This window comes from Patagioenas fasciata, chromosome 2 (genome assembly GCF_037038585.1).
Source record: "Patagioenas fasciata isolate bPatFas1 chromosome 2, bPatFas1.hap1, whole genome shotgun sequence".
In the NCBI taxonomy this organism is placed as follows: Eukaryota; Metazoa; Chordata; class Aves; order Columbiformes; family Columbidae; genus Patagioenas; species Patagioenas fasciata.
Genome location: NC_092521.1, coordinates 62,610,308 through 62,626,264, shown reverse-complemented (window position 1 = coordinate 62,626,264; position 15,957 = coordinate 62,610,308). Strand labels below are relative to the sequence as shown.

The following is a 15,957-nucleotide window of genomic DNA, read 5'->3' as shown; positions in this document are numbered from 1 at the left end:
TTCATTTTAATGCTAACATTTTATTTGAAAGACAAAAAAAATAATCCCCAACCTTGCCAGTTTATATTTTACATTTTTTTTTTAAAGAAACAAAAGCAGTTGTATTATGAAACAAATCTTCTCAACATGAACTTGCATTGAACAATTGCAGTATATCCACAAGTAAATAACTGACATTCTGGACTAAGCAAGAAATACAAGGTCACCTTTTTTTTTCTACTTGTTAATGTCAATGTCAGAATTTTCTTTAAAAACCCCCATAACATTTCAGAAGTTGCTCACAAAATGAACTGCAAAATGGTATTTATATGAAGCACTATTTATAAGAAAAGCAAAACACTGACAGTGACAATATGTTTTTTTCAAAAAATGTAAATTCCTTATGTAGGACTCTCATCTAAACTTAAGTGGAAGTTACAGGCATCAAGTTCTTCTTCCTGAATATGTATAATCAAGAATTTTCTAACGTGTCACTTTTTTGAGCTCTTCTTTAGAGAAAGTCCTGTGTGATACCATGAAAGAGTAGGCTACTATGAAAAATTTTATTTTAGATGCAAAAGATACTTATTTTGTTAACATACTTTTAGCCAGTGATACTTTAATGTAAGGTTCTAGAAGGCAAAATGTCACCTGTTCTTCTTTAAAATAAAGAAGGACACTGTTTACGGTATGTAAGCTTACCTGTTCACCTTGTTACTGTGGGTTTTGTGTTTTATGCTTTTTTATCTGTTCACAAAAGGTACACATAAGTGGAATTATTTTACTCCTGTGATTGTTAGACAAAAATGACACAAGGCAAGGTATTAATCTGAGATAAAATCACATTTAAAAAAAACCAGAAAATGAACAAACCAGCAGTGAACAGAACAATACCCACACTTTTGGGGGGCTTTTTATCATCTTTTGTGGCCTGATATGCTTGTTTTATAATATTCCCATATAACAATTCTTAGAGCTATTATAACAAGATTGTACTATCCTTTTCAGTGAGCTCTTCCTCACAGCTGACCTTTGCCTCCTGCAGGGTATTTTCTACCTGGCCAGGAGGACATCGTATTGAGAAGGTTTTACAGAAAATGTCCCAGGAATCCAGCACCTCCACGGATCTGGTAACTTCCAGCTTTGCCCTGCATCGAGCTTAGGAGATGAAGCTCTTCATGCTTCTTGTACTTCATTTTCATCTCTCTGGCCCTTAATTACTTGTGAGCCACCCTCTGTATAAATGACCATGCTTGTTAACTGCTCTTCTGCTCTATCAGGGGATACAGAGTCTGCTTTCATAGCAGTACCAGCCTGCAAAATCTCTGGAGACTCGGCTGTCTCTATCACTGCGTGCGAGTAGACACCAGGTTCATCCTGCATGTCTGGTGGCAATTCTGTAACGATGTAGTGGGTTGCACCTTCAGAGAAGTCGCCTTCAGAACCCTGTACCATGGCTTGAGCTATTTCTTCTGCAACGATAATCTGTGATATTTCCCCATCCGACTCCACTAAATCCATGTGTTCGCTCTGGACGCTGAGCGTGTGGCTACCAGCTTCCTGCATGATTATCTGAGAGCCTTCTCTAGCCACCATATGCACAGTTCCTTCCTCATTTACAATGACCTGAGTGACACCTTCTTTCATCAGCTGGTCGGCTGCAGCCGTATCACACACAGCAAACTGTAATACTCCTTGGACCATTTTCTTGAATGTAGCCTGAGCTGTCTCCTGAGATGCAATTATAGCCGATGGGTGCACGACCCGCGTCACTACTTCCATAGTTTTGGTATCTTCCTGAGTCTCTTGAACTTCATGGAACATTTGTATTTCTTGTCCCTCTGCATCACTGGGAATGCTGGGCATCTCTGGGTTTGGCATTTGCAAGAAATCTTTGTGACTAGACCTGCATCTGTCTAGGAGTGCGGATTTGTTTTCCACTTCACCCAGCTCTGTTACAGCGCAAAGCAGGGCATCTAATGCCGAGGAGGAGTCTGGAGGATGGACTGTAGCTTCAGAAGCATCTAAGACTTCTTGTCGCATTATCTGCTGCAGTACAGTGCTACTGGAGTCAGGAACAGCGTCTATTCGAACGGCCTCCTCCATATCAGCTCCCGTTCCTTCAACCACCACTACCTGCGTGGCACCATCTGCTAACTGCTCAGTGAGTATCTGCCCTGGGACCATACTACTCAGGTGGGAGCCGTTCTGATTTGTAGCTATGACTTGCCCATCCTCCGTAATGTGGACCACCCTGGCCATCTGACCAGCCATCGCCAGGGTCTGAAGGGTAGCCGCTGCTGTTTCTTCCACAGAGGCATCGATTGCAAAGTCGCCATCGTATCCTTGAATAATAATAACTTGCTGAATTTCTTCAGGTGACTGTGGCTGTCTTCTACTGCCCCGAAAGACCTTCTCTTTAACTGGAGAAACCTCTCCCAGTGCTGCTGCAGTAAACGGACTCGTCGTTTCCACGAAGGTTGCTCCTTGCCCCTTCAGTCGGCACTCATAGGACTTGGACACAATGCCTACAAGATAAAAGATGCTGTTAACGTGGTGTCATGGCAAATACCTTTTCATTACTTTGACAAATTGTAGCTTAAATGGAAAAAAATTCTTTGACAATTTTTAGATTCCACTGGCAGAAAACAGATAAAATGAGCAAGCGAACAAAAACAATTTGCATGTTTTCCAAATAACATATTTACAGGTTGAAATAATTGCTGAGTTTAAGAATTCTGCAGCCTATTAACAATTTAAATGTGTTTTTTAAAATACGTTGTATAAAAAACCCCCAGATAAATACAGTATACAGTTAAAAGCCATTAACACATCTTTTATTGAAGATCCTATCGGTGATATTTCAGTACTTCAGTAATGAATTTTAGGATCGTATGTTACATTAAACATATCTGGGTGTGAAAACCTGTGGCTGATCTTCTTAATACCCAGCTTTTGTTGGCGAGGTAATTGCCGTGCTGTCATTTTGATACCATTGTCTCCCCCTTCATTTCCCACCCAGCATCTTCTCCAGCACACCTGACTGACTCAGCCACCAGTCTAGTTACCTGGAAAAAACACTCAGGAGTTCTCTTACCTTAAGCAGGATATTCATTTGCTTAAAGGTAAGTTCACACTTAGGAGATGTGTCACTCTGAGATTGAGTACTTGGCATCTTGCAGCTCCTAGCAACTTGATATGCTAAGGTGCATATCGAGCTAATATTCCAAGATAACAATACTTAAAATACTGGGCTCTTTCTGTCATCTGTCTGTCTATCTATCTATCTATCTATCTATCTATCTATCTATCTATCTATCTTTTTTTTTTTTCCTGTTACAAAGCTTCTGGTGGAGAACTGTACAGCGAAGCACAAGAAGTCATTTTGTTAAGCTGAAAGGCTGCAAATCACCTTCACAAGCCTAAACTGATGTTACACAACTTTCTCCACCTTAGTTTGCATGGCAGGTTATTTAAACCATCAGAGTCTTTCCAAGTGATGCTGTGTGATAAACCTGGCACATGCAGTTGAAGCGCATTTTGTCAGGCTTAAGCGAGAAGGAAGCTTACTGTGGTACAACTGGTTCTTATCCCCACTTTTCCTGTGCTCTCTGTAGGGACTGACATTCACAAGACCCCCCAAAGAGCAGAAAAATAGGAAGAGGAAATCAACATAAAATGACAATTATCTTAGCTCCTCCACATTTTATAAGAGAGTAGAAGTAATTAATTCTCTCAGGAATCTCGCTTTGTTGACATGATAAAAGAGGAGCCTGGCAGTGACGTGGCACAAAATCAAAATAACTCTACAAATCATGCGCTTTCCACCGGATTTCAAAATCAAAATAACTCTACGATCATAATTTTCATAGACGCACAGCAAAATCGTGACATCTTTCCACTAAGATCATGGTAATTTATGTACGGGACACAGCATCGCTGCAGTGAGGAGACGCTCCAGTCTGGGGAAGGGAAAGCAAAAGGAAATTCATCCTGTTTTCAGCTCCTGAAGGGAACGCGGTACCCGTGAATCTCTGCAAGTCCAGGCTTTGCTGTGCAATTGAATGGGAAGTCTCCTGGGTGAAGAGCTACCGGCGAATCCCTCGCAGTACTGATAATTATGCCATTCTGACTGCTTACTTAATCTATTTGAATCCAGAGGTGAGTTAAGCCACTTCCTGACCATTAAAGTAAACTACATGGGTAAATACTGCTGTCACTAAGGGGTGTGATGAAGCTTAACTACACCAACATCTTAACCTCAGCTCAGCGCAACCCCAGCTATTCCATCACAGTTCATAAATGCGATTGCAGGTCCATCTTTTGATTCAGCAATTTAATAACTTCGAGTGCTGTCAGTACTGCTTTGAAAAATGGCTCCTATAAAATGTAACAGCCTCAATCAGATTGTAAAAGATTCACCCACTGAAGATTCTTCCATTTCAACTATAATGAATTAATGTTGAGCTGTATAGAAGTTCAAGTGTCATTTAAACTAATGTGAATCTACTGTAACTTTAAATTTTAACTGGACTACGACCAAGAATTTACTGGGAACATCAATTTCAATTTTAGTGATTTTTTTCATGGTAAATATGAATTGCAGATTTTACTGCTTTTCTTTTGTTTTAACAGTGAAAAGCCAAGTAGGGAGGATATTTAGAAAACAACATATTTTGAGGCTTAGCTGCTATTTCAACTTTGGAACAGTGCATTTCTATAATGGAGCACTGCTATCCAACGCAACATTTGTAGGAATTTTTAAGTATTTAAGGAACATGTCACATTATTGGACTGTATGTAGTAACAAATCATGTTGTCCTACTAAATCCAGCCTGCCTCCTGCCCCCTCTTAAAAACGGGTAAAGAGAAGGGGTAAGTGTTGGCTGACATGGCAAACATAAGCTGCAATACAAGGCCACATTAATATGAGGAAAAGTGGACTTGTTGCTGATTGTGTGTCACTGCAAATTAAAAAGATCCACAAATAGGCATTAAAATGACAAAATATAATGGTACGAGAGCTCGTATTCAGGCAATTTGTAAAGAGGTGTTTCATATCTAGGGGTGCAATGATCACAGAATTGGTTTCTTTCCAAGAAGTCTGTCATTTCAGCAGAGCCATTATTTATCAGTTGGAGTCCTGAGCGACTGTTAGTTTTTTATTTGAAAATGTCAGGATTTTTTAGACATTAAATCCATATTCGCAGGTTATTTTAATTCTCAGAGACCACAAACTCCCGAAATAGGGCTAAAAGAAATGCTTTGATGTTTAATGTGTTTCTGGGAAACTACAAATAAGGCTTAGTACCTTTTTCCCCTCTCTTTTACTCAATACCTGACTTTCTTTTGTGTGTCTGTTTTATTCTTTTGTTACTGTCATCATTTGTTCCCCACGGAATAAATACCTTATTCTTTTGTTAAGCTTACATTTAATTAAAATGTACAGGATTTGTGCAGTAAACTCGAATGAAACAAATAAAACAAGGGCCCCCTCTCTTGAAGGCATACGTTGTGAATGAAAAATGTCATTACAGACTAAAAAATTTTGCAGTAAACAGGGCCTACAGAGAGAAGTTTCCCCCGTAATGACATCCATAAAATACACAAATGGCACTTTTAGTACCATCCTGAATATGGCATTTTCTGTGCTCTACACACAATCTAAATGGTTTGATCATAGAGCATAATACTCCATTGGGTTTATAGAACAATCAATGTTCCATAAAATGATGTATTTATCCAATAGTAGGCTCAGCAGTTACTGGTGTATGACATTGTAGGACACTGGCTTTGTACTGTTCAGCAGCACACATGCTGGCTGTAAAACTTATCTAACACTACTTCAACAACTTCATCTCATCTGTGTCAAGTAATTTGTTGAAGCCTCAGCCCGGTTTAAAAAAACTTGTAATAAAAATTCATAGAATTTTCAGGAGAATGAAAGCTGATGACAATAGAAAGGTCACATTGTGGCACCACTCGTGGGGTCAGGGGTCAGCCGCAGTTCTAAAACAGAAAGTAGATTTCATGCATCGTGTAGCAGATAAAGATGGCATTAAGGAGACTTGTCTCAGAAAGAAATGCATAATGCGTCAGGAAAGTCTGGGCTAATATTATATGTAAAGCAGCACTTTGCTCTCAGCCAGCAGCCTCTTTAGAATTCTAACCCTTCCTCAAAAGTTGGAGCAAGCAGCTGTGCAGGGCAGGCCGGGCTGAGGACATCCTTCACCAGGAGCACCTTTAGGACAAAGCAGTAAGTCATCAATGAAAGAAGCTATTACGACGGCGGAAATGATCTGCATTTACGCAGCAAGCTTCAACCAGCCATTCTTCCTTTTCCGCAAAAGTTCTAAGAGGCCTGATTTATAGCGCCCTATTCAGCAACACTTAATTTTTCAGACTTTGCTGATTAGCTGTGTTATTTATTGACACGTACAAACATTTGGTATCTAGTAAAATGCAATGAATATTAAAGAATGCAAATGCAAAGAAACATATTTTCCTCGAATTAAATGCAACCTTCAAGGAATTTAAAAGATACAGAAAATTCAACTCATATTGGGCATCACTTGAATGAGCAACTGATTTTTCGTATTTTAGAAGTTATTTTCTACAGAGCGGTACAATATTTTGAATGGTCTGGTAAGCTGACCATTCAGATTCGTAAAGAATAATTTAGGCCTTCATCAGGCTCACAGTTCCTGTTCTTTTTGTTGTTGTTGTTTGTTTTTTCTTTTTCCTTATTTTTGTGCTGATTTCTAATTAATTAAGTGCAGTGTAAGAACTGTGGCATAATGTCTTAACTTTCGGATTTCCTTGATTTTGGAAACCATAACAAAAAGCCATATTTTTCAGATCTCCATTGCCTTACCATAGTAAAAACTCTTCTTTCTCATTTGTAAGGATTTTATGCACAAGCAATACACGGGCCAGCATTTTCTAAATCAGCCCGTTAAGAGCTTGTGAAGGCTCATTCATGTCTTTTGCTGAAGGAAAGAAAATAGGATGGGTCACACCAAGAACTCAAATAAATTAGCAAGCCAAAATGGCTCTGTCAGAACTATTATGTCCACAAAGGGAGCAAATATTTATAAAGTAGTACAAACAAGTATAGTTATAAGGGACTTAACCAGTCTCTCCCTAAGAGACGCCAAAAAATCCACCATTGACACAAGGTATGTAAATCTCAAGAGATAGCGATGCAGCAAGGGTTTTTACTTTCAGTATATTAGTACTGTAAAAGATAATTTAAACAACAAAAACATTCCCAAATAATGTTCACGGTTCATTTTATACTTAAAAATCCAGTAACATCATGTTTCAATGCTGAAACTGAAAACATCCTTAGCTTCTAGCTTTGTCCTTAACCACTCAATCATGTTTAGAACTTCAAGGTCTTCTAAGAATTGCTTGAATAAAGGATGAAGTTTTAACGTTTCAGGTACCTTAAACAAAGCAGCAGATGTCCTTTTAGCTTCCTTAAAATGTAAAAGGAAATATTTTCGTAATTCGTTTTCGAAAAACAGATTGAAATTTCCTGCTTGTTATTTTTACCTCCCACACCTTAGAAGACTATGACAACAGCAAGAAAAAGAAACAAAGGAAAAAACAACCACCAAAATAAATAGCTGAGCTGAGTTAGGGTGTTCAGGCAGTTTGTTTGGTTTGGTCTGGTTTCTCTCCAGTGTCCAATTAACCTTTGGGAAAAGGCCTTCTCTGTGAAAAATTTCAGTTTCTCTTTTCCTGCGCTCAAGGTCAAAAATGAACCCTATAGAGTTGAGTGTTATAGAAGCTATGCAAATAAAAAACATATATACTGAAACTCCCACTGATCACGGCAAACACGCACCAGTGTTAAGGTGCAGATCTTACAACTGCATAACCTGCACAGTAACCAGTTTTGTCATAGACTACTTTTCCTTTTTACCCGCTCGCCACCACACAGGCTTGTCTTCTCAGCTCCTACACGTGAGCAAAAACCTCACTGTGGCTTATACGGCAATTACCTCTATGGACAAGCAGCATTAGGAGTGTATTTGGGGTATTTTAGCCAGCTCTTCTGGCGCAATTTAGCAGCTGGAGGTGAGGGTAGCCGGCCTGGACATTTCTTGGCAGTCCAGCTTCAAAGGCTGCTCTGGCCCTCGGTTTGGGAACAACTGACATTGATGCTGCACGGACGGACTTTTTCTGGTTTACCTCCCGCAGTGCAACTGGAAAGTGCATTTTTAGCACTGCTAAATCAGAATCCCAGTTTCAAGAGGTACCAGTCGTGCTTGGTCAAACCAGAGATTTCTGTTTCCCAGGCAGACAGAACATATAAGGTAATACAAAAAATAATATGGAGGCTAATATGAGAAAATCAGGGGGAAAAAAAAAAAAACCAACAACCCAAACCACAAGCTCTGCTCATAAGGAAAATAATCTGGATTTCTAAAATAGGTCTAGTCCCAGATAGTAACTGTTTTGTCAAAAAAAAGCAAAAACCCATTTTTGTCATTATTATCTCAGCAAGAATTTTTGTTTTTCAATAACGTATACATTTAGATCCCGGTCTTATAAACATTTATTATCAGGAGCACTGCTTACTGCCATAGTTAGCTTCAATAGTCTCAAAAGGACTAAACATGGTAGCTTGCATTATGCATCGTGTTTGCATAATCAGGCCCTTGGGATTAACAATTCTGAAAGCGGCCTGCCTCCCCTAACATTTGATGTACATATACACACTAAAGAGAACAGACACTTGTAAGGGATACCTAAAATAAAACATCATGTTATTAAATGATCAAGCAGAAATTATATTCTTCTGCATACCTATCAAATACAAGTATCGTGATTTCCTGTATTTATTTATTCTGATTTATGCACCCATTCAGTAAAAAGGAGCACCTGTTCTTTGCTGGAGGGCACGTCTCAACCCATTTGAAAAGCACAGCAGTTTTTAGGGGGAATGCTTGGGAAGAACTAGAAATAGCAAGTTTACCTGGTTCCTTTTTTTAGTTAAGATAACAGAAACTACCATTTCAATGTCATAGTCATATCTGTATTTCATTTATAAATCCAGCTATGTTACAGTGTATATTCATATCTTTCCGGAGTAAATTACAGGAAATAACCATTTGTCTTCATTGTAGACACCTTTGTATGTATAGTAGAAAACAAACCTCTATTCAATAACTGCACAGAGGCACTATTAAAATCAAATTTACAGTAAACAGAACCTGCAGCTGGGGTAAAACACTAACTGTTAGTATTTTAATTATCAGCAAAGCTTTCGGAGGTCTAACATCTGCTCATAGCCAAATGACAGCAGCTGCTTGTGTACACTTAAAACAATGTGAATTTCTTCTATAAATATTAAAATGAATTGTATGTTGTGTGTTCATTGTGGGTATATTCCTATTAAGCTGTTTAAGTATACAGGGCATTTTGAACTTCTTTCTTGTGGCAAATTCATAAAGGGCTGACCTCTTCAAAAGAATGAGAGGCGAAGACAGCAGAAATTCTTGAGTCTGTAAATTGAAAATGTTTAGAGACGATACTAGAGGTCACCCCTCTGCCAAGACATCACTAGTAAATGCTAACAAAACATCAGCGGTAAGTTCTGATCATTGTGCACTACAGCAACTTCAAGGACAAGACTTCTCAGCATGCAAGGTGTCAGGAGTCTATGGGATGGCTTATATCAAGAGCTAATACTCATCTAATAAGTAAAGCAATTAATGCAACGTCTTATCAGAAAAAATGTTCTGTACCGATATCCAAAGCATCCGAGGAGATGAGTGTATTCTCTTTGCAGACTTCATCCAAATCATACTGGAATGAGCCCTGATTCATATGATTAGAAGTAATAAACTGTCAGGAATAAGGAGCTATGCTGGGCCAATATGAGATCAGGTAATTTTGCTAAAAAGGTTGGGCTTCATAGCTTAGTTTTGTAGTTTTTTATCTGGACACTGACATACAGCTGGTATTTTCCTTTCTGTCCCTCGCCTGCTTGAGAATATCAGAAAGAAATCCGGAGGAGTGACATACATCTGGTCAAAAGGCAGAGGCTGGTACAGTGAGAAAAAGAGAGCGTTACAGCCAGTTTCACAAGAAAACAAGGGAATGGGATTTTATGGCTTTGAGTTGCACAGGTTTTCAGTGAAGAAAGATCTATTTATTTGCTTTTATAGCATCAAACATAATGCCAGTGGCTAATAATATTTATATATTTTTGCAATAGATGTACAGCTGGAAAGGAGCACTAGGATCATTTAGTGTGAAAGTTGCAGGTCATGCCGCCCTGTGTTTCGAAGAAAACAACTGATTAGACACTTCAGCCTTACACGTGTAACCACAACATAGGATCAACCACCAGCATAGCTGTTCGCAAACTGGTACATGGCATGAGACAGAGGTAAATTAATTATGAATGTGGTTCTTGAGCTTCTGACATCAGATTGCCCACCTCAAAAGTTGGTCTCATGTAAGGGATCCAACTACTGAGAAGCAGGGAGTAGGGCTGGTGATGGGTGGTCTAGGTGCAATGCTGAGGATTTCCCCTCTGCCAGCCCCTCACTCCTCCCAAGGCTCTGATGGCATCAAGGCTTATAATGCCTAAAATTGTGATAGCTGGAAAAGATGCTGATTTTTCAACTCAGAGCGTCACAGGTTTAGCAGTGACTCTAGGATGACTTAGGAAGCATGAAGTGGAATACACGCTGGTTCTGGGAGGTGGGATGGGAAGTAGAGGCTGGAGAGACAGGTAACTCCTTTATACCACTTCCAAGGGTCGAGTTTGTGTGACAAAGTCTTCTTTTCGTGATTCACCTCTGGTGAAGGATGGAAGCAGCATGTTTCCAGCACATCTTCAAAGGAAGAGCTGTTCACAGAACTGACCCTTCTCCTGAGAGAAACATATTTTCAGTGCTACTGACAGGGTAGTACTTAAATGAGCTGTCTTCCACTTCCAGCGTTGGAAGGCACTAGGCTGTACGTAGATAAAACACGACAGAAGACACCGAAGGTGTTGCTTTCTGAGCCATCACTGAGCACTATCAAGGCAGGAATTGCTGGGCTGGTGTGAGTGCCAGGGCTGCACAGGATGGTCAAAGTGAACGGCTGCACCACAACTCTGCCTCCATGCTCAGAAGCCCCTTACTCAACTTGCTTCCACTGCAAAGTTGCACTTCCAAGACCTGAATAATTTTCATACCACGCTGTCAACAAAACTACCCAAATTGTCGGTTAGCTAGAGGTAGAAATCAACAGCTTTTAGATGGCATATGGAGTTAATACTAAATGAGGAAGAAGTGTTAACATTGCTACAAAGAAAAACAGGATGTAAAATAAGTAAATACACAAAGTAACAATGCAAGATTCGACTTGTGTGACTGCATGCTAGCACTTGTAGAGATAGCAAATATGCAAAACTGACATTCATTGACACACAAGTCCCTTGAAAACTGTAATGCTGAAGAAATTTAAAGAATTACAGTGTTCATCAAATTACATTTGAGTTTCTGAAAACGTAAAACAGGAAAAGAAAATGGGCCAGAGCAATTTTTAATTGCATGTTCAAAGACATGTCTGCTGCACATTTTTCTGGTACAGATACAATTGAATTATGTCTTGACCTCTCTAGGGGAGAGACCTTGACTACGGAATATTCAGAACAGTGAAACAAGAACTATTGGAAGGGTGACTTGCATGGAAATATTGAAGAATTAAGTGCACATATTCTGGCTACATATTCTGCAAATGCTGAAAAGGGAGGAAAATTTTTGTCCCTTTTGGATCAGCATAATCTGATTTTGCTGAAACACTAGGACATTCCTGCCCTACTGCGGGAAGACGTTTGGACATGGTGAGCAACGGAAAACCAGTGCAGCTACCTCATCCGCTTCCAGGTGCCAGGGTGACAAAGATCCCAGTTGGAATAAATTGACTGCAGAGTATTCAGAATATGATTTGACCCAGGTCATCACAATTTGTACTGCAAATCCATAGTATTCCAGAACAGTTCAGTGACACATCCACACGATTCTGCAGCAACTACTTAGTTAACTTTTGTAAACAACTCCATTCTGAGCTAAAGTTCACCCAAGACCATGGTGCCTTAAGTCTTAAAAAGCCAAAGAATTTGCAATGACTGTCAATCATTTGAAGCACGCAACCCATTCAAATATGGACCAGTAAACAAACCCTGCCATTGTGTCAGGTCATTTCATTAGCTATTCTTATTTTTTCCTTCCCACGACCCAATTTAGACTAGAAAAAGACGGAATATTTTAAAACTTATCAGTGATCACATTTTTCTAATATATTTTAAATGCCACTTAGCTAATACCTCTGATAGCACTTATTCAAAGATTTGTTATATGTATCTGTCTACAACTGAAGCCAAATAATGCTTAAAAGCATGTTAATTAAATGATGCCAAGTGCTTTAAAAACTCCGTGGTTCCTAGTACACTTGTCTGTAGCACGATGCACAGTGCAGTGAATGCACCACTTATTCTGCTGTTACGCAGGACGTGCTACAGCATCATGAGTGGTAACATAAGTGGACCCCAAGTATTATTACTATTGCTGGAAATTCATGTTTTTTGGTGCAGTAGACGAAATTTCAGAGGAAGGTATGATCTTTTTTGTGAAAGTGGTAAAGCTTGTGATATGTGACAAGACAGAGACCAGATAACACCCCCATCAAAAACAAAATAAAACAGCAGCCTGGAGCTAGATACCTGGAAGACCTGATTTTCAAAAACACTGAGAAACTAACAGCTCCTGCTGACACTTACGTTAAAGGGTTCTTATTTCAGCTACTTTTTCTCTCTTTTTTTAATACCTCTCACTATTTTCTAGCTACCGTATTTTAGTGAACTAACAGTTTCCTAAGTTCAGTCACATAACAGACAAACCGTGCAGGAGGACTCATTGTGGTCTGTCATTTCGAAGATGTGCAGATTCAAGAGCTTCTGAGCAGCCCATGCCCATCACAGACTGAAAAAGCTGCTATGAGCCCAGGTACGGGTTACTTGGAGATCTCATAGCTAGGCCTTTCAGTAAATGCTCTGGTGCTCCAAAACCTGCTGAGGTTCACCATTCACATGCTTCTACTGAAATCAAAAGACTCTAAAGCTACTTGAATGATATTATTTTCTTTATAAAAAGGAAAATACACATATTAAAATATACACAGAACAAAAATTGTATCAGTATCTAAAAGAACAAACTGAAAGAAGTCCAAAATTAATGTATTTTTTTTCTTCCACGTGTTATTTTTTAGGGTCTCTTTCACAACAGAGTGAATTTTATACAAGATTTCAAGGTCTGTGTGCCTAAAGCTAATTTCCTCAATGCAGAACTAGGTAGGAAGATTGGCCTGCTTTCTACCAGCACCAGGCACAAGCACTTGCAAAAGCAAACTGAAGAGAACACATTTAAAATCTAATGGCATTTATCTAAACAAGTGCCTCTACAACTGTATCTCTTGATTTGCTCACAATTATTAACAGATTTATCACTAAATAACACCATCATTATTCTAACTTTTGAGGCAGAGAAGTGAAAAACAACAAAAGAGTGTGTTGCCAGGGTCACAGTAGAATTCCCAGGTGTACTGAGTCCCCGCTTCATGTCTTAATCACAGCATTATCGTTTCTTAGAAGAGCCTATTGTCAACTCCAAGAGTTGAGGTACTCCATTTACCCACGGTGAAGCACTAGTCACATCATTGCAATTTCCCTGATAATGCCCTGTCAATGAATCAACCCCATGCTCATGAGCAGAGAGGAGTTCAGTGTCCATGTATCCTATAATGAGGAATGCCGGGCTGCAATCTCGGCTGAGGTTGTCATAGGTGTCCACTGATACCATCTGCAATTACAGAATTTTATGAGATGGAAACTGGTTCATTATGAAAAAGACTCAAGTCTACCAGCTCATTTCACAGATGTCAGATGGTAGACTTCCTGATCACCATGATTCTTGCAAGTGCATAGGAAGGGGCCTGTAGTCAGGCTTTTGGGAATTAAGCATAGAGCTAATGCTAAGCATAGGCTTAAATGCTTTTCTAAATTGGACCCTTAGTTAGCCCCAGTCTATGACATATTTAAAACAGGGACTTAGACTCTTTAATTTCTGATTTATAAGGGTCAAATCAACACTGCTTGTCCTCAGAGGAACGCAGTCACAGAGTTAGCTAAAAATCACTTTTGCCCTCAGCCAAAAAAGTCTCTCTCAGACTGAAATAACTGATCCTAACTACGCAAAATGACTGTATGAAACACGTTCAAAAGCATCTGCTGAATTTCATTTTGAATTGTCACCTATTCAAAGAAATGAATAAAGACATCCCTTTTAACAGGCTAAAGTACATTATGGATAACTATATGCTTTGTAGTTTTTAAAACAAGTTTTATCAAAAACTTCACTATTACATTTAGGAAATATATGTAGTGTGGAAAAAAGTCGTTGATACATCTTTCTTATCACAAAGTAGTCCCCTCCAATACACCCATGTTTTTACACTCTCAGACAATTATACATACTCTTTCAAATCTGGTAACTATCAGCTTAAGCAAACATCTTAATTTCAGACAATTCAGTCTAATTAAGAACACAGAAATTAAAACCATTCTCTAAGCACTGAAAGAAGTACAGATTTCTTCTGCAGCCATCAAGAAATGAAGTGCTGTTTGCTACAATATAGCCCCTTCCACCTCTTCCAAAATGACCCTGTTCCTGTTGGGGGTGAAATTTCTGCATTTATGAATTCATTTTTTGAACAAGAGATCGCAGAAAAGCTAGTGGTGTTTTTAGCAAGGACTTAAAATACTAACGCAGGCTCTAGCACTGCTCCGAGCTTTGGGTGAACTTTGATACTCTGCAGACTGAAGGGAAGGTGCTGATGACAACCCCTATCGTCCTAAACATTAGGAAACCTGCTTATCTCAGAGGCTTCCCTTCTCCTCGTGCAACTGCCTCAAGTGGCAGTGACAGACACGCTCAGACCATGGTCTCTGGCCTTTCAGATGTTCCCTTCACAGGCCAGTTTCCATAACAAAGATACAGCCTCCCTTGGTCAATTTATCACAACCTTCCCCTACACTTCCCTTCCCACACACGCACTTGGTATCCCCTCTGCCTCATCATCACGAAAAAAAACCACAGTAGAACAAAAGCCCACCAACCATACAAAAATTATATTGTAGATTTGTAGATTAATGGGTTGACTCTGGCATCTCAATTCGAATGGATCTGCAACCACTGTGTTTAGCCCTGTGTGATTTCAAATAGAATTACTCCTGATGAATTTGAATGCAAATTCACAAAGCATTAAAACAAACCATGTTTAAACTCGTTGGTTCATCAGATGCAAATATTGTGCATTAAGCAGGGAATACCCATTCATGAAAATAATGAAAACTGACACCAATATAATAAAATCATTACAGGTTTATGGATTCTGGGACTTAAACAAGCCATACCGCCTTGCTTCTCCTAACTGATTAAATGTTTCTTTGCAGTTTACGTTTGATCTGCAATTCAAAACCAAATTAGTTTAGTCTTTGAACCCAGAACCTTGGAAAATTGCTAGGAGGTTCTAATTCGGATTTGTTTGGGGAGAAGGGTCGGGGAAGGAGGGGAAGGTGTGGGGGCAGGGAAGCTGGCAGTGTGACTGAGAACAGCCAGCACAGGAGAGGGGAAGCAGTCAGATAAATCGAGGTTTACAGACTCTACTGGCTTCATAAAACCAGCGCATGAGTCGCATTGTGCAGAACAAAAGGCAATGATGATAAAATTGGGCACTTTTGTTTTATAAAGCTGTCACAGATGGGTCTGCCACACCACATGCTTCATTTTTATGAAACTTCAATCACCTTCACTTTGCATCATGTTTGGAGACAAGGGGTTTCAGTGCAGCAGGGCAAGGGATTGCCAGTTATTTCTGGGATTGTCTTATAGCGAGCCAGCAAAAATAAAC

At 39.4% G+C, this 15,957-nt stretch overlaps 1 protein-coding gene across 1 annotated transcript in view; it reads right to left on the bottom strand.

The window, feature by feature from the left end:
- Nucleotides 1-15,957, bottom strand: part of ZNF407 (zinc finger protein 407) — a 347,047-nt gene continuing 331,090 nt past the window's right edge. Inside the window, exon 9 of the mRNA XM_071804301.1 lies at nt 1-2,507. Coding sequence (XP_071660402.1) covers nt 1,156-2,507 — 1,352 coding nt within the window. The 3' untranslated portion in view covers nt 1-1,155. The remainder of the gene's footprint in view (nt 2,508-15,957) is intronic.